The 22,618-nt window shown below is 43.6% G+C and overlaps 1 protein-coding gene across 5 annotated transcripts in view; it reads right to left on the bottom strand.

The window, feature by feature from the left end:
• Nucleotides 1–18,493, bottom strand: part of LOC142400017 (epidermal growth factor receptor substrate 15-like 1) — a 142,878-nt gene extending 124,385 nt beyond the window's left edge. For all 5 annotated transcript variants that reach the window (XM_075484572.1, XM_075484570.1, XM_075484573.1 and 2 more), the window contains exons 1-3: nucleotides 18,419–18,493; nucleotides 7,813–7,854; nucleotides 7,646–7,735 (exon numbers count right to left, since the gene is read on the bottom strand). In XM_075484572.1, coding sequence (XP_075340687.1) covers nucleotides 7,646–7,735; nucleotides 7,813–7,854; nucleotides 18,419–18,445 — 159 coding nt within the window. In that variant the 5' untranslated portion in view covers nucleotides 18,446–18,493. The remainder of the gene's footprint in view (nucleotides 1–7,645; nucleotides 7,736–7,812; nucleotides 7,855–18,418) is intronic.
• Between the last annotated feature and the right edge of the window lie 4,125 nt (nucleotides 18,494–22,618).

The raw sequence follows: 22,618 nt of genomic DNA, 5'->3' as shown, positions 1-22,618 counted from the left end.
CTTTCAATGTAACTACCTGTAAGATTATGGAACAAAGGATTAAAGCTTACAAACCAAAGGACAAAAGCAAAAAGAGACAGGAAAAAAGAGAGCTTGAATTAAAAGTTTTACATTTCTTTGAAAATGCAGAGCTATATTCAACACTGCCAGGAGCAGCAAACATACAAGGAGATTCTGAAATAAAAGATCATAAAATATCTCATGAACGTCCAGAACTACAAATAGCTACATCAAGCAGTCATGGAGCTCCTGAGCCAGACGCCATCTGTAATTCAGATCAGGCAGGGGGACAGCTCCCACAATACCAAAAATCACCAGAACTGGCATCTCCAGTTCAAAAGGCATCTTCTGAAGAACATAAGAGTCCAACAGCGTCAGCAGCGAGTTTGATAGAAATGACGCAGGGACAGTATGTGCCGTGGCAGACGCTCGACCTAGGGGGGCTGGTTGCTCGATTGCCGGACATTCACAGAGGTGCAAGTAGATGGATAAGAGCTTTTGAACAAGAGACTGTGGATAAACTGTTGTCTGTGGGACACATTAAGGCAGTGTGGGCACTGTGTTTTGGAACTTCTATCATGGAGGGCATTTTGAGACACAGTGAGAATGACTGGATGTTAAGCCACCGAGCTGATGGAACTGACTTTAATGCATATCGAGCTGCACTCTGGAGAGCGTTACGAGCTGAGTTTCCGGTGGGAGTGGACCTCGAAGCATTAAAGGGGGAGCCACTGTCAGGAACAGAGAGTCCAGCTGTGTACATTGCACAACAATTGAAGAAATGGAGACAAGAGTCTGAGGGAGAAATCGAGAAGAGCCCAGCTTGGGTGACATTGTTCAGAGTTTCCATCAAAGAGGCTCTGCCTGCCCCAGTTCAGGGGCGGCTGGAGGATGTGGTGGGGTTGAATTCAATGTCACATGGACAATTCCGAGACCACGTGGTGCATGCAGTAAACAAATACAGAAAAGAACTGAAACGGAAGGAGCAGGAGAAGGATATGCAAAGGGAACTTGCACGGTTGCAGTTAGAAGAACTGCAAGCGAAGCAAGAGGTACGAAATGAGGCCATGACAGCGGGGGCCGCTGAACTGCCATCACAGGGGCAAGTCCATCGTCGACCCTGTCGGAGGTCAAGAAGAGGTGCACCTGGAGGACGAAGGTCCTCGGGAGCATGTTGGGCCTGTGGCGAGAGAGGACACTTTGTTTACAGCTGTCCGAGAGCACCGATAAACCCGAGTGTTCGGCAGGACCGTGGCCAGTCCCTGGGGGGCGGAGCAAGTGGCCCGGCAGGCCCATGGCGTTCCTCTGGCAGAGGAATCCCAGTATTGGTTTACATTGACATATAGAGGTAAGAAGTACACTTACACCAGACGTACTCAAAAGGGTTTAAAAACCGCCCTCAGGTGTGTCATCACTACAAAACAAAACAAAGTTTTTAAGTTAAATGTGTCACGACTACTAAGTTTCTAAAACTTGAATTTAAATAGGTCACTGTTACTAGGACACAACAAAACAAAGTTTCTGAATTTAAACTATTACGAAGTTCTAAAATTTGAACGGAACAAAGTTTCTAATTTAAATTTTAGCATTGATAGTCTGAATTAGAGTATCTATTTAGCCCATAGGGAATTACTGATATCTCTCCATCCCACTTGGAGGGAGTAAGAAAAGCGCCATGTCCAAAATAAATAAATAAATAACTAATGAACAAATAAGTAAAATTAAAATACAACAAGTATGATCTTCTTTTGGGAGGATGATGCAATAAAATGCGCTTCCTCTGGAAGGAATCATGAAAGATCCAAAGATCAAAGGTTGAAAGCACAACTGGAGAGGACAACCGGGGCTAAGTTAGCCTTTGAAAATTTGAAACGAAATTAGCAAAAGTCATCCAACGGCCAACACTAGTCTATGAGAAGCCATTTTTCTTATATGTCTCCAATAGACACCATAAGATTTCAGAACTAATAAATCAGAGTAGGTATGTTGGGACTCGGACAGGATGTTTGCAGGTTGTGCATCTTTTGACACATCCAGATGTGAGAATACAGAAGTGTACTACATCGGGTCCTGCAGATGTCATTCCACGTGAGTTGAAGGAGAACCACATGAGCGTGTGTCAGAAGCTGTGAGATACATTAAACTGAGACCTGACTTAGAAACAACTCCACTTGTGCAGGCTGATGTCACTTATGTTGTGTATGGATCATGTTGTGAGATCATTTGGGTGATCATGAGGTTTTGCAGTTGTGAAACAGGAAGGTGGAAACTTTGTGACGGTGAAAGCTGAGAAGTGTGAACGGCCATGTTCGGCACAGTTGGCTGAACTGAAGGCATTAACGGAAGCATGTTGACTGGTGAAAGGTAAGGTTACGAATGTATACACAGATTCTGCATATGCTCATGATATTTTCTCTTCGTTTGGAGCAGTTGTGAAGCAGAGAGGGTTCAGGAGGTCAGACGGAAGTCCAGTGCAACATGAGGTCCAAATGAAGGAGCGGATTGCAGTCATGAAAATTGAAAATTGGCAGTGATACAGTGTCAAATAATCGTAAAGGTAACAAAATGGTTGGTAAAGGTCATATCGCGGCTGATGAAGCAGCGAAAGTAGCATCAAAGTGCCAGCTTGCTGTTTTGGCACCAATGGTGTTACTGGAGCCAGAGGTCGCGCCATCACAAGGATATTGGTCATACATATTGGATTAATAGTCGTAAATTTTTTTTGGTAAGAGAATTGATTCATCTGTTTGTCTTTCCATCAGAGATTAGCTCAAATAATGGTTAAGTGTTTGTTTATAAAAGTGCAAGAGGCATTCTGCAGCAGCTGCGAATCAAGCAGCGCTGTGGGGCCGTTTATCATCCACAAATTCAAGGGATGGTTGAGAGAATCAATGGAACCTGGAAAGTGAAATTGAATTGAATCTGTGCTTCAACTAAACTAACTAGATGCTTTGCCGCTTGCACTAATGAGCTTTCGTATGCAGACTCATAGAGTCATGCACTAACACCGCATAAAACGCTAACGGGTCGACCCATGCCAGCACCTCAGTTCCCACTTGAGCAGGTGCAAACAGAGTGGACAGCTTACATGAGGCAACTAACTGCAATCCACAGAACAATCTATCTACAGGAGGAGTCCAGAGACTTGAGTCTCAAACAGCTGGTCGAGAGGCCAGTGGTGCCAGGCGACCAGATGCACATCGAAGTGTTCCGGAGGAAGTGGCTTGAGCCAAGACGGAAAGGACCATACACAATGGTGCGAGCAACATCAACAGCAGTTCAAGTGGAAGGTAGCAACACATGGTACCATTTGAATCACTGCACTAAGGTTCGGACTAAAGACACAGACGGAGTTGAGTCCGAGGGAAAGGATGAACAAAAGGAAGAGGTTAAGATTTCTGACACTTATGAGCATCCAGGTGTGGGTGTTGGCCGACAGCATGGGCTCAGGAGAACGAAGCCTGGAGATGTTGGACGGGATCCCGCAGACTGGAGAGGCTGGAAGGGTCCTGTGATGAAGCCACCCCGCAGGGAAGTAGCCAGCCTGGGTCAGATGAGTATAATGCAACAATACACACCCACTCAGACCATGCCACGCCACAAACTTTGCCAGCAATACACACGAGAGCTAGTCGTGAAGAGGTATCTGCTAAGCTTGAATTTAAGTTCATGGAATAAACGATTTGAGGAAGTGTGGATCATGGGTCCGGTGGAGGAGACGACCAAATCACCGCCTTTGGACGCCACGACAAAGGGGCAATCTGGTAAGATCATGTCAGATTGGGTCAGAAGGAGTTGTTCACAATGGGTGTAAGAATAGAAAGATTTTTCGGGGAAGACTAGGGGGATTTGATACCATTAGCACTACAGGACAGAATAATCATGTTAATCCAAGAACAGACGGAGTGTACATGCACAGGTGGAGTCGGGAAAAAAGTGTAACTGTGGAAGATGGGTTAAGGCAGCACAGGATATGTGGTATAGATGGGCATGGTACACTACGAGGGAACTGACAGCGACGGAGTGTCTCGTATGTGCAGACGCTCCAGGAGCATTGCCTGTTGTTGTTCCAGAGCCACACACCTTCAGGGATTGTGCAGTGGTCCAGCAACGGGAATGCAGGAAAGGTAGATTCACATCGGCAGAGGATAAATGGTTATTGTTTCCTATGTGTGGTATTAAGTGCAGATTGATGTTTGGGCCAAATAAATTACATAGTTATTTTCAAAATAAGGGAGGGCCAAAAATTTGAGTCTTCTTGTGCTGAATTTAATCTGAGTACATCACAGGAGGGGCCTCCCACTGATTATAGAGTAGATTACAATGGTGAGTTTGAATGCTTTTGGAACTCGCGTAGGTAGTACTAAGGTTAAATGAAAACAAGATTTATTGGGATTTATTTATTTGGATCAAAATGTGAAAATATAGAAATGATCATTTTAACTCTATATCTTTTCGGGGATCAGACACACCCGGTAGCTGAGAGTTACTGGATGTGTGGAGATGATGTTTTGTTAAATGTGTTACCCAACAGGTGGATAGGTCTTTGGGCACTGGTGAGTAGGAACACATCAGTTGTGATAGTGTATGACAAGGTAAACGAGATGCGAGGTTTGGTTGTGGAAAAAGGGAGAGTTAAAAGATCTAGTGATGGCTACATCAGGGATAAGCACGTTTACTTGGATGCTATATTACAGCCGAGAGGGATTCCTATGAGCTCAAAGCACGCAGGGAGATTGCAGCTGGATTTGAGGCTGGTTTGCAGGGAATCATATTTAACAAAATGGGGAATGGACTAATTACATATAATACAACCAACAGGGAATTCTTAGCTACACGAGTGAAGGGTTTGCAGGCTTTGGAGAACAACTACATGAGACGAGTATGATGGCTTGGTAGAACAGACAAGTTTTAGAAGGTATATTAGAAGGGAAAATGGTGTGTGCCAGATGGTTGGGGAAAATGTTGTACATTTACACCCGGGAACACTGCAGCTGATGGAACGTTTACAACGGCCGTGAAGGAGTTCAGAGAACGGAGAGAGGAGCTGACGTGTGATGCTGGTGGAGGTGAACGGTAGTGGACTGGTCTGTTTGGGATTTTGGGAGAAGGGGGAGCGATAGCAGTTAAGGCGGGAATAGCAATATTGTTGATAGTGAGGATGGTTTCCCTATTGGTGTGTTGCATTATACCCATTCTGAGAAGGTGTTTGCTGCAAGTGATGTTCAAACAAACAGTGGAAGGAATCAGGAGGCAGATGACCATGCGAGACCAGGTCTGAGGACCAACGCATGGGAAGAACTGGTCAACGAATGAAGGTTATCAACGGACGGTTCACAAGTTTCTTTCTTCGAGGGTGGAACCAAGTATAGTCTGACAGGGAGGAGAGATGCTGAAGATCTCTTTGATTGGGAGTGACGTACTGGCGACCTCTCCTCCCAGAGTTAGCTTAGCAGTTCCAGACCCAGCCGGACGGATGTTCGGCCAGAAGCAGATGACACCAGAGCACAGGAGATGGGACGGGACTGGAGGAGCTGCATTACATTGCATTTTATTACTATTGTTGTGTGATAATCCATAATTTTATGTATTGTACTTGATACAAAACGGTGATTAACTGATTTGAAGGTGGTGTATTCAGTTTATATGTAGTATCAATCAAAACTGATCACTGATATGTCCATTGCCAATTGTGTCAGTCAACTGTTCGGAGTGCGACCTTGGTAAAGTGGTCGGTCGCCAGTGGGGGGGGGCCATAGGTGAATTTTCCCAAGATAAGAACATGAGTTACGAAAGTAGCAGCCGGTGGGTTTTTCGCACCTATGCACTGCGAACAGTGGACAAGTGTGATGGCAATGTAAAACTTGTAGTGTTGTTGAAATCAATATTGCGTAATTTAAGTTAATCATTTAATATGATTCGAGTAGACACATATATATATTCCTTTTCATGTATTCAAAATGGTCCCGTTGATTAATATTGTAGAATTATTAGAATAATTTAGTGTTCATTATGTTAATTAATTCTTAATTAACTATGTGGGATGATTTTCTTTTATTTTAGATTATTTCTTTATTAAATCACTGATAAGTGATTTCAGGGGGGACTATGTGGGAGAAGGATGTCATGACATGTTCATGACTTCTGGCCTAGTTACATCCTGAGCCTTGTTGACTGATTCATATGAATATGGGTAAAAGGTAGTATGGGCTGTTTACATTTAGGGCAGACGCTCGGCGTCGCAGGAAGAGATTGAGTCCGGATGACGCATGCATGTTATGATTAAACCAGTATAAAGTTGGTTCACAGTATGAAGACGGTGGACATTTTGTACACTCTGTACGCACATTTGCTGTGACGGTTTGTTCAATAAACTCCCCAATGGACGGCTGACCAACGCGGGATTCGACTCTAATTTCTCCACAACAGCAGCCACAATCGTGGCCGAGCAGCCACTAACGTGGGCGAGCAGCCACTAACGTGGGCGAGCAGCCACTAATGTGGACGAGCAGCCACGAACGTGGACGAGCAACCACTAACGTGGACGAGCAGCCACTAACGTGGGCGAGCAGCCACTAACGTGGGCGAGCAGCCACTAATGTGGACGAGCAGCCACGAACGTGGACGAGCAACCACTAACGTGGACGAGCAGCCACTAACGTGGACGAGCCAGCCACTAACGTGGACGAGCAACCAATAACGTGGGCGAGCAGCCACTAATGTGGGCGAGCAGTCACTAATGTGAACGAGCAGCCACTAACTTGGACGAGCAACCACTAATGTGGACGAGCAGCCACTAATGTGGACGAGCAGCCACTAATGTGGACGAGCAGCCGCTAACTTGGACGAGCAGCCACTAATGTGGGCGAGCAGCCACAATCGTGGGCGAGCAGCCACAATCGTGGCCAAGCAGCCACTAACTTGGGCGAGCAGCCACTAACTTGGGCGAGCAGCCACTAACTTGGGCGAGCAGCCACTAACGTTGACGAGCAGCCACTAACGTGGCCGAGCAGCCACTAACGTGGACGAGCAGCCACTAACGTGGGCGAGCAGCCACTAACGTTGACGAGCAGCCACTAACGTGGACGAGCAGCCACTAACGTGGGCGAGCAGCCACTAACGTGGACGAGCAGCCACTAACGTGGACGAGCAACCACTAACGTGGACGAGCCAGCCACTAACGTGGACGAGCAACCACTAACGTGGGCGAGCAGCCACTAATGTGGGCGAGCAGTCACTAATGTGAACGAGCAGCCACTAACTTGGACGAGCAACCACTAATGTGGACGAGCAGCCACTAATGTGGACGAGCAGCCACTAATGTGGACGAGCAGCCACTAATGTGGACGAGCAGCCGCTAACTTGGACGAGCAGCCACTAATGTGGGCGAGCAGCCACAATCGTGGGCGAGCAGCCACAATCGTGGCCAAGCAGCCACTAACTTGGGCGAGCAGCCACTAACTTGGGCGAGCAGCCACTAACGTTGACGAGCAGCCACTAACGTTGACGAGCAGCCACTAACGTGGACGAGCAGCCACTAACGTGGACGAGCAGCCACTAACGTTGACGAGCAGCCACTAACGTGGACGAGCAGCCACTAACGTGGGCAAGCAGCCACTAACGTTGACGAGCAGCCACTTCCCACCTTTCCCAGTGTGATGTCCGGCAGTCCAGACTTCTTCAGAAACAGGGCAGCTTCCGTTGGGCCCACTCTCCCGGTGCTCCCAGGGTCCACCTGGAAGCAAACACACATTCTCACACACCGTTCCCTCTTGAGCTGGGACACAAACATGGAGCCGTCCATCATCTTACCTGTCTGTAGAAGTTCTCATAAACGGGGTTCCCGCTGGACAACTGCGGCAGAGACAGAAATGTGTTGGTATTTATCAAATCAAATCAAATCAAATTTATTTGTATAGCACATTTCATGTACAGAACAATTCAAATTATTTTACATCAAATAAAAGCATTACAGGAGGGAGTGGAAGAAGCATTAAAAATACATGAAAGAATATAATCTCCACTGGCAGTTTGTTCCACTTGTTTGCAGCATAACAGCTAAATGCTGCTTCTCCATGTTTAGTCTGGACTCTGGACTGGACCAGCTGACCTGAGTCCTTGGATCTAAGAGCTCTGAGCATCACATGTTCAGTAAGCAGCGGCAGCAGACCTTCCTGACAGCTGAAGTGGGAGAACACAAAGACGTTAACTTCACCGGTAACTTCACCGGTAACTACACCGTTAACTACACCGGTAACTTCACCGTTAACTTCACCGGTAACTTCACTGTTCACTTCACCGGTAACTTCACCGTTAACTTCACCGTTAACTTCACCGGTAACTACACCGTTAACTACACCGGTAACTTCACCGTTAACTTCACCGGTAACTTCACTGTTCACTTCACCGGTAACTTCACTGTTCACTTCACCGGTAACTACACCGTTAACTACACCGGTAACTTCACCATTAACTTCACCGGTAACTACACGGGTAACTTCACCGTTCACTTCACCGGTAACTACACCGTTAACTACACCGGTAACTTCACCATTAACTTCACCGGTAACTACACGGGTAACTTCACCGTTCACTTCACCGGTAACTACACCGTTAACTACACCGTTAACTTCATAAGTAACTACACCGTTAACTACACCGTTAACTTCATAAGTAACTACACCGGTAACTTCGCAGCTCACTTCACCGGTAACTTCACCGTTAACTACACCATTAACTACATCGTTAACTTCACCGGTAACTACACCGTCAACTACACCGATAACTACACCGGTAACTTCACCTGTAACTACACCGGTAACTTCCCCTGTAACTACACCGGTAACTACACCGGTAATTACCGTTAACTATACCGGTAACTACATCGGTAACTACACCGGTAACTACATCGGTAACTACACTGTTAACTACATCGGTAACTACACTGTTATCTACACCGGTAATTACATCGGTAACTACACCGTTAACTACACCGTTAACTTAACCGGTAACTTCACTGTTCACTTCACCGTTAACTTCACCGTTAACTTCACCGTTAACTTCACCGGTAACTACACCGTTAACTACACCGGTAACTTCACCGTTAACTTCACCGGTAACTTCACTGTTCACTTCACCGGTAACTACACCGTTAACTACACCGGTAACTTCACCATTAACTTCACCGGTAACTACACGGGTAACTTCACCGTTCACTTCACCGGTAACTACACCGTTAACTACACCGTTAACTTCATAAGTAACTACACCGTTAACTACACCGTTAACTTCATAAGTAACTACACCGGTAACTTCGCAGCTCACTTCACCGGTAACTTCACCGTTAACTACACCATTAACTACATCGTTAACTTCACCGGTAACTACACCGTCAACTACACCTGTAACTACACCGATAACTACACCGGTAACTTCACCGGTAACTACACCGGTAACTTCCCCTGTAACTACACCTGTAACTACACCGATAACTACACCGGTAACTTCACCGGTAACTACACCGGTAACTTCCCCTGTAACTACACCGGTAACTACACCGGTAATTACCGTTAACTATACCGGTAACTACATCGGTAACTACACCGTTAACTACACCGGTAACTACATCGGTAACTACACTGTTAACTACATCGGTAACTACACTGTTAACTACACCGGTAATTACATCGGTAACTACACCGTTAACTACATCGGTAACTACACCGTTAACTACACCGGTAACTACATCGGTAACTACACTGTTAACTACATCGGTAACTACACTGTTAACTACACCGGTAATTACATCGGTAACTACACCGTTAACTACATCGGTAACTACACCGTTAACTACACCGGTAACTACATCGGTAACTACACTGTTAACTACATCGGTAACTACACTGTTAACTACACCGGTAATTACACGTTAACTACACCGGTAACTTCACCGGTAACTACATCGGTAACTCAGTGTTTCCCGCAGCGCATTAAAGTCAAGGCGGCCGCCTTAGCGAACTCGCGCTGCCACCTTGCCAACGTTCCCAAAAATTTTTTTTTTTTTTTTTTCCGAATCGCCCCCAAACCCCTCCCCCTCTGTGGACGAGGTTGTGCATGTGAGTTCACACCAGTGTGAGCGCACACAAGCTGGGGCAGACTCACGCTCAGCAGCGTGTGCACAAGCTGTGATTGACAGGTAGGATTCCTCCACCCTAACTTGATTGGTTAAAAACAGCCGGGAGCGCTCGGTTTTTGCAAGCATGATTACAGGCTCCAGAGGGAGCTACAGATTTCGTTATTTTTCCTAAACAGCCTATTTAATATTCTACTTCCAGAATCCCATGACAGTAGTCGTCCCCCCCCCCCCCCGTCCCATTCCAAGTTACCGTCCCCCCTCCCCCACGACTCACCACCTTTTTTACAATTTTATTTTTTACTTTGTCATGATATGTGTCCAGTCTGAACAAAGCCCACTGCATTACAATAAACTCCAACACAGACTGGAGAACAAAAAAAAAACAAAAAAAACAACAAGTTTCTTCCTTTCTCCACATCACAACATTTTTCTCTCCACCCGTTCCTCCCCTCACACTCACACGTGTGCCCCCCCACCCCCAACCATCCACACCCAGTCACCCCAAATATCCATACATCCATGCATAATCCCCCCCCTGGCTTTTTATCTCTGGCTAGTTTGTTCACTCATGAGACTGCCTGGGGACCAGCCCCTTGGCCTGATGGGCCTTTTGTGGGGAATGTTTGTTTGTTTTTGTTGTTTTTGTTGTTGTTTTTGTTGCTGCTGTGTGTGCTTGTATGAATGGGATTGTGATTTCTGCCTATTAATTAAATCGAAAATACGCTTCAGCCTTGCATCTAGTTTGACCTTAGCCTACAAATGCTGTACTCACAAAACACTGCTATTTCCTATGTTACTGAAACCTTATGAATGAGGCAAAAGGATTAAAAATTATTCATCTTAATATCAGGAGTTTGGTGTCAAAAATGAACCAGCTTCGTGTGTGGGTCAATATGCATAAGCCACACATTATCACACTTTTGGAGACCTGGCTAGGCAGTCATATATCAAATAATGAAATTAATTTGACAAATTACAATTTATACAGATCTGACAGAGTCTCATTGGGTGGAGGTGTGGCCATTTTTGTGTTAGCAGAGCTTGCTTCTGAATTGATTACTCCCCCTGTTGAGGCTTATCTTTTTGAATGTATTTTTGTTAAAATCACACTGCATGAAAACAAGCGACTGATCATTGGAAGTGTATATAGACCACCATCATCCCCTGCTGATTCCTTTAATAATATAATTTCCACCATCAATTCTATTGCTCAGAAAGACGAACTAATAATACTTGGTGACTTTAACAAAAATTGGCTCGATAAATCATGCTCTAAAGAAAAAAATCTACTAAATAATCTAAACCTAACTCAACTTATCAAAGAGCCTACTCGTATTACACCCCGGTCTCAATCTCTTCTTGACTGGATACTGGCTTCTCATCCTGACAGATTTTCCAAGTCTGGTATCATGTCAGACTGTTTCAGTGACCACTGTATTGTTTACTGTCTGTGGAAAATTAAAATTCCGAAAGTGCTCCCTAAGTTGATTAGTATCAGACAATATAAAAAACTGAATCTTGACTTATTTATGAATGATTTACTTGCTATTAACTGGGACAGATTTCAGTTAATACCTTATGTTCAAGATGCATGGGATTTTTTCCTCTCCGAGTTCACAAAAGTAGTAGATAAACATGCACCGTGTAAAACTATTAAGGTAAAAGGGTAGACATCTCCCCTGGATCAGTCCTGACCTTATTGACCTCTTTAGGAAAAGGGACAAAGCATGGACAACATACCGTCAGACAAGAGACAATGCTGACTGGGAAATATATAGAAAACTGAGAAATCTAAGCAAAACTAAAACTTCTAATGCCAAAGCTATTTACTACAGAGAATGCCTGACTGGTGACTTTAAAAATCCCAAAGAATTCTGGAGAAAAATTAAAACAATTACTAACATCTCTGAAAAACATTCAATTAATCAAATTAATCAAATTAAGCTTGAAGGCAATATTCTACATGATCCACTATCTATTTCCCAGGTCTTTAACAATCATTTCTCGTCTGTCTGCTCCTCGCTTCTCCCTGACAGTCAACCGACTACCAGTTCTCCTGGTAATATACCACCTTGTACCAGTTCTTTTTCCTTTCGGAAAATACGACCAACTGAAGTGCAGAAAGTAATTTGTGAATTTAAGGTAAGCAGTGGTGCTGGACTTGATGGGGTTGAAAATCGTTTTCTCAAGCTAGCCGCCAATATCATTATGTACCCTCTTACTGATTTATTCAACCTGTCGCTAGTCTCCAGCGAACTACCACTCATCTGGAAATATGCACGTATTATTCCTCTCCATAAAAGTGGTGATCAGCTTGATTGCAATAATTACAGGCCTATCTCCATCCTATGCTCTGTTGCCAAAATATTTGAAAAAATCATCTTTAACCAACTTTCACTATACCTTAGTATTAACAACATTCTCACACCCCTTCAATCTGGTTTTAGACCAAATCATTCTACAGCTACTGCCCTACTTAAATTCACAAATGATGTGTTCTCTGCAGCTGATAGAGGGGAGTTAACTGGTGCCATCTTTATTGATCTTACCAAGGCTTTTGATGTTGTTGATCGCTATTTACTACTTGATAAATTATATGCTATTGGACTTTCTAGAAGTGCATTACTTTGGTTTAGTTCATATTTACATAATCGAAAACAGTGTGTTATTTTGAATGGGAAAAGTTCTGACCTCCTCATACAGCATAGTGGAGTACCTCAGGTAGGGGTGGGCGATATGGAAAAAATGTTGTATCACGATTTTTTTGCATAAAATCACGATTTCGATTTTTTATCACGATCTTCCATCCAAAAAAAAAAAAAAAAGAAAGACCAATTACAGTAGAGTTAAGTCGACATGCTGAACCACAGAAGAGCTAAGGAGTAAAAGAAAGAATTTGGCAATCAACACATTGTAATTCAACTGTAAGCCAATTCAAGATGAAAAATAATGATTAAATTAATGACATCTGACATAGTGAGAGTGAAGCAACCGGAACTAGAAAAACGAACCACTGATGACGACTTGACTCCACCTGTTAGAAAGCCCATGTTGTTTGGTTATTTTCAGTTAAATACATTAATTACCTCCGCCAAGGAGGTTATGTGATCGCCCGAGTCTGTTGGTTGTCTGTCTGGATGTTCGTCTGTTCGTGCTGCAATCTTGCGACCTGCCACAAGGTGGCGCGACCTGGCGGAGGTCTGCACTCTCTGAGTGCATTTCTAGTTTATATAGTGTTTTACGGTGAGTTTTCATACGTCCAACGTTCGTGAACGCACCATAGACGTTCCGATGTTCCTGAATGTACCGCACCTGTGCTTGAGACGATGTCGCTGTAAAGTTTCGTTTCTCCTCCCGATGCAGCAGTGAACAGCTTGTAATTTTCCCTTTGCTGTTTTCACCTAACATTAGCCTGTACACCCTGGGTTTATTGTGTGTAAATGCCAAATAAATCCACCACAAACTGGACATCTGTATCCGTGTCTTTTAACGGGGACACACACCATACACCAGCATTAAAAAAAAAAAATCATTGCGCTGATTGGCAAAGGCGATCTATATGGTTTCTCTAATTTGGTAGATCGCCTGCGATTCTCCACTCTTCCTCGCCAGTCACGATTTTATATCGTCAGATCGCGCACCCCTAACCCCAGGGTTCCACACTTGGACCACTACTTTTCACCATTTATACAAACAATTTGCCCTCCATTTTTCAAAACTGTAATGTTCATCTATATGCAGATGATACTGTTATTTACACATCAAAACCAAATCTCTCACAAATTCAAGTTTCACTCCAGTCAGATTTCACCCTCCTGCAAGACTGGCTATTCCAGAACAAGTTACTTTTGAACAAAACAAAATCCTTCTCTATGATCTTTGGTACCCGACATAAACTCAAATCTATGACAGGCTCATCTGATATTTCTTGTAATGATGGTACAATTCTGCATAGAGTTGACAGTTTTAAATATTTAGGGGTATGGCTTGACTCTAACCTTTCATTCAAACCTCATATTGATCATATACTGCATAAAGTAAACTTTGGTCTCGGTACTCTTTACCGCTCTCGTCACTGTTTTACCTTAAAAGTTAGGAAAAAACTTGCTACTCAACTGCTATTTCCCTTATTAGACTATTGTGACGTTGTTTATCTCAATGCTCCGAAATCTGTTCTAGCCCCGCTACACATTGCTTACAATAGAATGTGTAGATTTATTCTCGGTTGTGATTTCCATACACACCACTGTGCACTGTACCTAAACCTCAATCTCCCTTCTCCTGACTTGAGAAGACATTTGCACTGGCTTGAGTTCATTTATAAAAGTTTCAACTTTAATTTTCCCCCATATTTGAAACAGTATCTCTTTCGTTTTACATCAACCCACAAAGTTAGACATACCTCTCAGCTCTTCTTCACCGTTCCTCTAGTTAAAAAGGCCATCGGCAAAAGAGCCTTCAAATTTAAAGCTCCTGCTGATTGGAATAACTTACCTGCTACCATCAGATCTCTCCCTACTCTGACTTTGTTCAAGCGTGCATTGTCGTCTCACCTCAAGGTTGAATGTTCTTGTATGACCTGAAGTACTTTATTGTTTAAGGGTTGTTGAGGCTCCATCTTATTTCACCATCTCCTCATGAGATGACTCACCTTTTGCCCATTTCTAAGTCTTTATTTCTAAGTCTTTATTGTTATGATTTTGTATATATAGTACAGCTACTTTATTTTACTTTACTTTACCCCATTATATGCATTCAATGCAACTGCCTATAATATATTACCATGTGCTGTATGCTTAGGCTGAATGTTTGTATTTTCTTGGTTATTTCTTCCGATGTATGTGTGTGAATGTTGTTTGTATGTTGTACTTGTTTGTTATTTGTTTTCTTGGGACCCCCTTGAAAACGAGGTGATTCACCTCAAGGGGTTTATCCTAATAAAGAAATTTGAATAACCCCCAATCCCCACCACATACACACCAATACCCCACACACCCATACCACAGACACCCCACCCTCCCCCCCACACACACCCACACCCACACACACACACACACACTTCAGGGTTTCCACTCAGACGCTCCCAGACACTGCCTTACTACTTGCCACTGAAATTCCAATGCATCATATAAGCAATTCCACACTTTTTTGAACTGTTGCTTTTTGTTATTTTCTTCATATATGGTTCCTTCAATACTTAAATAATGTTTCAACAGACGCTTCCATTCATAAAGTGAAGCTGCTACAGGGTTCTTCCAATGTTTTAAAATAAGTTTTTTATAAATCAGGGAACAAAAACATATCTGCCAACCTAATGGGTATCTTACCTGTTCTGTATTGTGAAGGATGCATAACTGAGGTGTGAGATTAATTGTAACTCTGCACACCGTATTAATCAATTTTTCTATCTCCATCCAAACCTGGTTAATTGCTGGACATTCCCAAAAGGCATGTATTAATGTATCTTCCTCTGTAAGGCATTTTATACAAAGAGCAGAAGAGGAGGGATCAAATTTGTGCACCTTAGATCTCGTATAGTATATTCTTGTCATTAGTTTGTATTGAATGAGGCGTAGATTTTCATTAGTAGTGATACTATGTGTTACTTGTAAACACTCCTTCCATTTTACCTTTGAGTCAGTGATCCCAAGGTCATTATTCCAGTTCTGATATATTTTGTGTAATGAATACCTGCCAGCTAGTTCATCAATCAGACCATTATATAAAGTTCCAATCAGTTTCCTTTTTTCACCGGTTTTTAAGATCCATTTAACTGCAGGTGATTCTATGCATCCCTGTAACAAAATTTTTTCTTGTAACCAACTTCTTAATTGTGAATATTTCAAGAATTCAGTATTTGTTAAGTTAAATTTTTGTTAAAGTTGGTCAAAGGACAATATTTTACTCTCTTCACATATATCCGACACTGTTAATATTCCTTTATCCTTCCAACTACCCCAATTAAGTTTTTTATTCTGGATAGTAATTGCAGAATTGTTCCATAGGCCTACAGTCCCTGGCAGTCCAATCTCTGTATGTAATATGCTCTTTATTTTTTGCCATGCCTTCAGTGTGCTGTTAATTACGAAACCGCCTTTTGTTTTTCGTCTTGTAAACATAGCTACAAACAAATTATCTAATCCAAGTTGAAAGTCCTCTATCTTGACCCATGACTCTTCCTCTTTTCTGTTTATTATTTTATCAAAATAAAACGATTGTGCGGCATAGTAATACATCTCAAAGTTTGGTAATTGAAGTCCTCCTTCGCTTCTTTTATTCTGAAGGAGCATCCTACTCAGTCTGGGAGTCTTATTTGACCAAATGAATGAACTAATAAGTCTTTCAACAGTTTTAAAAAAGGTTTTTGGGGATATTACTGGTATTACCTGGAAAACAAACAGAAATTTGGGCAGCCAAATCATTTTTACCAAATTAATTCTACCAATGATGTTAATCGGGAGGTCCTGCCACTGGCCTAAACCAGCTTTTAGTTCCACAAGTAAAGTTGAGTAATTATTTTGATATAATGTCTTTTTGTCTGTACTGATGTGGCAACCTAGATACTTAATCTTATCCCTCTGACACTTAAATTGTATTAGTTAAATTTTATTTTGCCGGCATCCTGTTATTGGCATTACTTCTGTTTTATCCATATTTATTTTATATCCTGATATTCTGGAGAAGCTCTCTATTACCCCCATCAATGCCGGGATTGATTTACTAGTATTGGTTAGGTAAAGCATAAGATCATCCGCAAACAGACTTAGCTTGTAGCACTCCCTATCTAAATATATACCGGTTATTTCCTCACATTCACGGATTTTCTGTGCCAGCGGTTCAATAGCCAAGGCAAATAACGTTGGTGATAGAGGGCAACCTTGTCTCGTACCTCTTGCGATCTTAATAGCTTCTGATAAAATGCCGTTTGAGTAAACATAGGCCGTCGGTAATTTATAAATGGTTTTAATCAGATCTATTATTCCTTTTGGGAAGTTGAATGCCTCCAGTACCTTATACAAGTAGCTCCATTCCAGTCGATCGAAAGCTTTTTCAGCGTCTACTGCCATTAATGTTAAATCTATATTTTGCTGTTTGGCATATTGTGTTAGAGATATACATGTTCTAACATTTGTTTTTAAATTTCTATTTTGTATAAAACCTGTTTGGTTATAATGTATAAGTAGTGGACTACTTATACATTGACTCACCACCTTGACTAAGCAATTTCCTGCGGGAAACACTGGTAACTACACCGTTAACTACACCGGTAACTACACTGTTAACTACACCTGTAACTACACCGGTAACTACACCGTTAACTACACCGGTAACTACACCTTTAACTTAACCGGTAACTACATCGGTAACTGCATCGGTAACTACATCGGTAACTACACCTTTAACTTAACCGGTAACTACACCGGTAACTTCACCAGTAACTACACCGGTAAGTACACTGTTAACTACACTGTTAACTACACCTGTAACTACACCGGTAACTAGCCGGCAACTTCACCTTTAACTACACCGGTAACTTCACCGGTAACTACACCGGTAACTTCACCAGTAACTACACCGTTAAGTACACTGTTAACTACACTGTTAACTACACCTGTAACGACACCGGTAACTACACTGGTAACTACACCGTTAACTAGCCGGTAACTTCACCTTTAACTTCACCGGTAACTACATCGGTAACTACACCGTTAACTACACCGTTAACTACACCGGTAACTTCACCGGTAACTACACCGGTAACTACAGGAGGAACAGCAGCCAACACGATGAGCAGAACTGCACTATCACCGCTGACTCAGAGTCGGCTCTCATCACCACCATTCATCCCATTCAGCCCCCCTCCCCCTCCTCCTCCTCCTCCTCCTGCTCTTCATCCTCACGGTACAGAGCATAATGCTAGGCTAACTGAGCGCTGCTAGCTCCTGAGGTACCGCCGTTCTCCCCCAGCCAGCCTCCGTCTCAGTGTGCTGCCCACGACTCATCGCGGTTTTTCTGTTAAATTAGCAGCTTGGTTGTGTGATCTGACGGGAGGCAACAACCACACTTCTATCTGGAAGCAGCTGATGCTAACAGCCACCAGTGAACGGTATTGTAACAGGCCCTGTAGGACCACCCGTCCCTCACAGGGAGCTCCTGAGAAGGTTCGAGTTCAGCTCAGACAGAACCTCATCAGTGAACCATGCCGTGTCACAGCGGTGCTGACCGCCGCTGTGACCCGGCATGGTTCACTGATGTGGATGGAGAAAAATGCTGTCTCTTTACCTGGGTTAGAGATGCGAGGGCTGCCATCTTCCCTGTTGCTGCGGGAACGCGCTCCACCCTCTCCAGGATACACGCCCCTTGGTGGACATCACGCGGCGTTACAGTGAGTTGTCAATGCAATACTACCTGTCCTCGTGTCTGGCGCAGGCGCGTGGAAGCTTTGTTTTCAACACAGCGGGGCAATAACTAATAAGTCTAATTTGCATAATGAACTAGTTGTTTCTTACTTGGAGATTTGCAGCTGTGTGCTGTGTGCACGTGTTTGCAGCTGTGTGCATGTGTGCATGTGTTTGCAGCTGTGTGCATGTGTGTGCATGTGTTTGCAGCTGTGTGCAGCTGTGTGCATGTGTGTGCATGTGTGTGCATGTGTGTGCATGTGTTTGCAGCTGTGTGCATGTGTTTGCAGCTGTTTGCAGCTGTTTGCAGCTGTTTGCAGCTGTGTGCATGTGTTTGCAGCTGTTTGCAGCTGTGTGCAGCTGTGTGCATGTGTTTGCAGCTGTTTGCAGCTGTGTGCATGTGTTTGCAGCTGTTTGCAGCTGTTTGCAGCTGTGTGCATGTGTTTGCAGCTGTTTGCAGCTGTGTGCATGTGTTTGCAGCTGTTTGCAGCTGTGTGTGCATGTGTTTGCAGCTGTGTGCATGTGTTTGCAGCTGTGTGCATGTGTTTGCAGCTGTGTGCATGTGTTTGCAGCTGTTTGCAGCTGTGTGTGCATGTGTTTGCAGCTGTGTGCATGTGTTTGCAGCTGTTTGCAGCTGTGTGTGCATGTGTTTGCAGCTGTGTGTGCATGTGTTTGCAGCTGTTTGCAGCTGTGTGTGCATGTGTTTGCAGCTGTGTGTGCATGTGTTTGCAGCTGTGTAAACTGTGTAAACTGAAATACAGAGCTTTAAGTAGATGGGGAATGGGCTTGGAGAGTACTTAAAGCTGAAGAACATGTGAAGAAAACGCATTCAGCTTGTCTCAATCATTTTGTTCAATCAATGTGTAAAAGCTGTTTATTTTACACATTGATTGAACAAAATATTTTCACAACTAAGCTCGTTTATTTGAGGTTGTTAGTCATTCTTTATCAACCCAACCGGGAAAGAAGGGATGCCTCAAAGACATAGATAGGCTCTCCTTTCTCTCAGAAACTGCCGTAATCCAAAGGATAATCTCATGCAACAGACAAGTCCTCACAACTGAACTGCAGCATCTCCCATCTGTCTGTAGTTTCCTTTTTACATCATTCAAAACAGTCAATCAGTTCCATTTCAAACACAGAAAATGCAAAGCACCTCCTGAAACTGATTCCCTGTTCTCACTTTAGCATTTGTTCTAATTCGCTTCAAAAGAATTGAGTATCAATATGTAATCATCATAACCAATCCTGAGAGTGAATTATACATGTAACATGTTCAAGTCTTTCACCATGAGACATAAAAGGACTCAACCTCTTTCAGTGGCAAAATGCATAGATGTGGAGAGACGGGACAAAGAGATTGTCTGCAAGATGAACTACGTTTGATACATCCAGTCAAACATATAGCTCATAAAGCTCAACATTTTTCATTTGTGACTGGAAAGATAGTTTAATAACGTATAAGAAAGCCCTTCGTAAAGCTACAACTGCTTATTATTCATCATTGATAGAAGAGAATAAGAACAATCCCAGGTTTCTCTTCAATTCAATTCAATTAATTTTTATTTATATGGCGCCAAATACAACAAATGTCATCTCTAGGCACTTAGATAATAAAGTCCAATTCAAGCCAATTGGAATTCTATTCATTGTAATCATAATTATTTTCAAAATAATCCAAATCATACATACAGAGCCAATGCAAAAACCATTTTCTAGCTAAGGAAACCAACAGATTGCACCAAAACTTGTCTTCAGTCCAATCTCCCGTCCTGAGCGTGCCTGAGGCGACTGTGGAGAGGAACTTTGAACAGGAAGAAACCTCTGGCAGAACCAGACTCAGGAAGGGTGGCCATCAGAACCAGAACCAGGAAGGGTGGCCATCCGCCTCGACCAGCTGGGGCTTAAACCCTGTTTAAGTGCCTTTAGTTCTTCAGGGAAGCTATCGGACTGTGTCCTTCTCGGCAGAGTAGTCTCCATCTCGATACGGTTGGCAGCAGTAGTTCAGCCCATGCCTTGTATTTAGCAGGATCAGGCTCATCGCTGCTGATGGTAGAGATGTGGCCACAGAAGGTTTGAGCTCTCAACTCATCAAGTTCCTCTGTATGCCCTGAGGGGTTCAATGGCCAGTGATCTGAGGACTGGTACAGAAACGAAGGCCCTTGACTCCAGCGGTTTGGCTGGGATAACTCAAGGAGGGTCTTCCCGCGAGTGATATCATCAGCGGGGTTCCAGTCTGTGTTAACGTATCTCCATGATCCGGGTTTGGTAAGATCAAGTATTTCAGTAACTCTTGTGCCAACGAATACTTTGTACTAGTTGGACTCTGACTGTATCCAGCTCAGTACAGTTGTTGAGTCAGACCACATGGCCACGGATTGGATGGGCAAAGTCTGTTGTCGTTTGGGTGCAACCCACGACCTGTCCATAATAAATGACACATATGCGCCCCTCTGGATCCTCCACTCGCAGGTTGGCGACTGATCCATAAGCCTTCTCAGAGGCATTGCAGAAAATGTGAATATGCCTCACTGATGAATCATTGTCAGCGGCTGCTGGAACATAACACTGGGGTAAAACTATGTTCTGTAACTGAGGGAGCTTACCTTCCCATGCCTGCCACACTGGAAGTAACTTGTCTGCAATAGGCTCGTCCCACTTTTAGCTAGGAGGGCTCTCAGGCAGTCGAGAAGGTCCTTTGCCTGCTCTGGTGAGCGGAGTGATTTCAGACAATTATCCACATAGAATGAGGTGATTACCGTCTCCAGCATTTCTTCATTGCCACTCTGGTGACCTCGAATGTGACGCTGCACAGCATATTTGGCACAACACGGACTGCAAACTGCACCAAATGGCAGAACACGCCATTCATAGATATCAGGGGGTCTGTCTCTGTTCATGTTACGCCAGAGGAAGCGGACAAGTGGACAGTCTTCGGGAAGGAGTCTTACCTGACGAAACATAGCCCGTATGTCTCCACTGATAGCGACCACGTGTTCTCAAAACCTGAGCAAAACCCCCAGTAGCAACGGCCCGAGAGAGGGCCCTGGTAGTGTTGTGGAGAAAAGGAGTCGAATACGCGTCGGTCAGCCGTCCATTGGGGAATTTATTGGAACAGTCGTCACAGCAAACGTGCTTACAGAATGTTCACAAATGTCCAAAGAGTTCATTTTGCGACACCCTTTTATACTGTCTTGGATAATAACAAGCGTACGTGGCCCTCTCTGGAGGCGCCTAGCTTTCGCCGTAATCATAAACAAGCTCATTCTAACTATCAACAATATTCATATGAACCAGTCAACAAGGCACATGATGTAATTAGGCCATGTCATGAGGACTGTCATGACATTCCTCTCCCACAGTAGCAGGTCATCATTCAGAGCAGTCTCCTGGTAACGAAAGGAGCAGTTAAATACCACCCTTACCTTTCCGTTATGATGTACTAAGTGTTGCGGAATGTACCAGGATTCAGCAGAACTATTTGCCTCCTCGTTGGTGATCCAGTCAGCATATCCCGTCTCCACTAGCTTGTGTATTTCCTGATTGTAAACTTTAACAAGCTCCAGATTGGTAGCCAGGCAGGAGGGGCATCACGGCAGCAGGTGATGCGGAGGGCAAAGCTACATTCCTCCTTCGAAGGAGGGGCGTTGCATATCTTGAGACACCATCCACTATTACACTGATGCTCTTCTCATCCAGCATGGTGAGGGCTGCTTGGACCGTGTGACCTCCCTTTTGCCTTTATATGGCAAAACGTCCAGCTGCCACAGGCGTTGAACATCCTTGTATAGGTCGAAGCAAAGTGTATCAACTGATTCAAGATTCAAGATTTATTGTCATTTGTACAGAGAGACACTGGGTCATACTGTACATTGAAATTCTTGGTGACGAGGCATCGCCAACAGCATTAAATAAATTGAGAAGGGTGAATGAAAACCAAGGAAGAAGATAAAGTAGAAAAATTGTGCATAAAAAGACAAAACAAATTTAACTGTGCATAAAAATGTGTGAAAGTGAAATGTGCGACTATATATATATATACAGTACATAACTAAAGTGGCTGAGTGCCAATGAATTACTGGTT

The sequence above is a fragment of the Odontesthes bonariensis genome, chromosome 15, assembly GCF_027942865.1.
Source record: "Odontesthes bonariensis isolate fOdoBon6 chromosome 15, fOdoBon6.hap1, whole genome shotgun sequence".
In the NCBI taxonomy this organism is placed as follows: Eukaryota; Metazoa; Chordata; class Actinopteri; order Atheriniformes; family Atherinopsidae; genus Odontesthes; species Odontesthes bonariensis.
The sequence above is the reverse complement of the archived record's forward strand: the minus strand, read 5'-3'. Positions and strand labels throughout refer to the sequence as shown.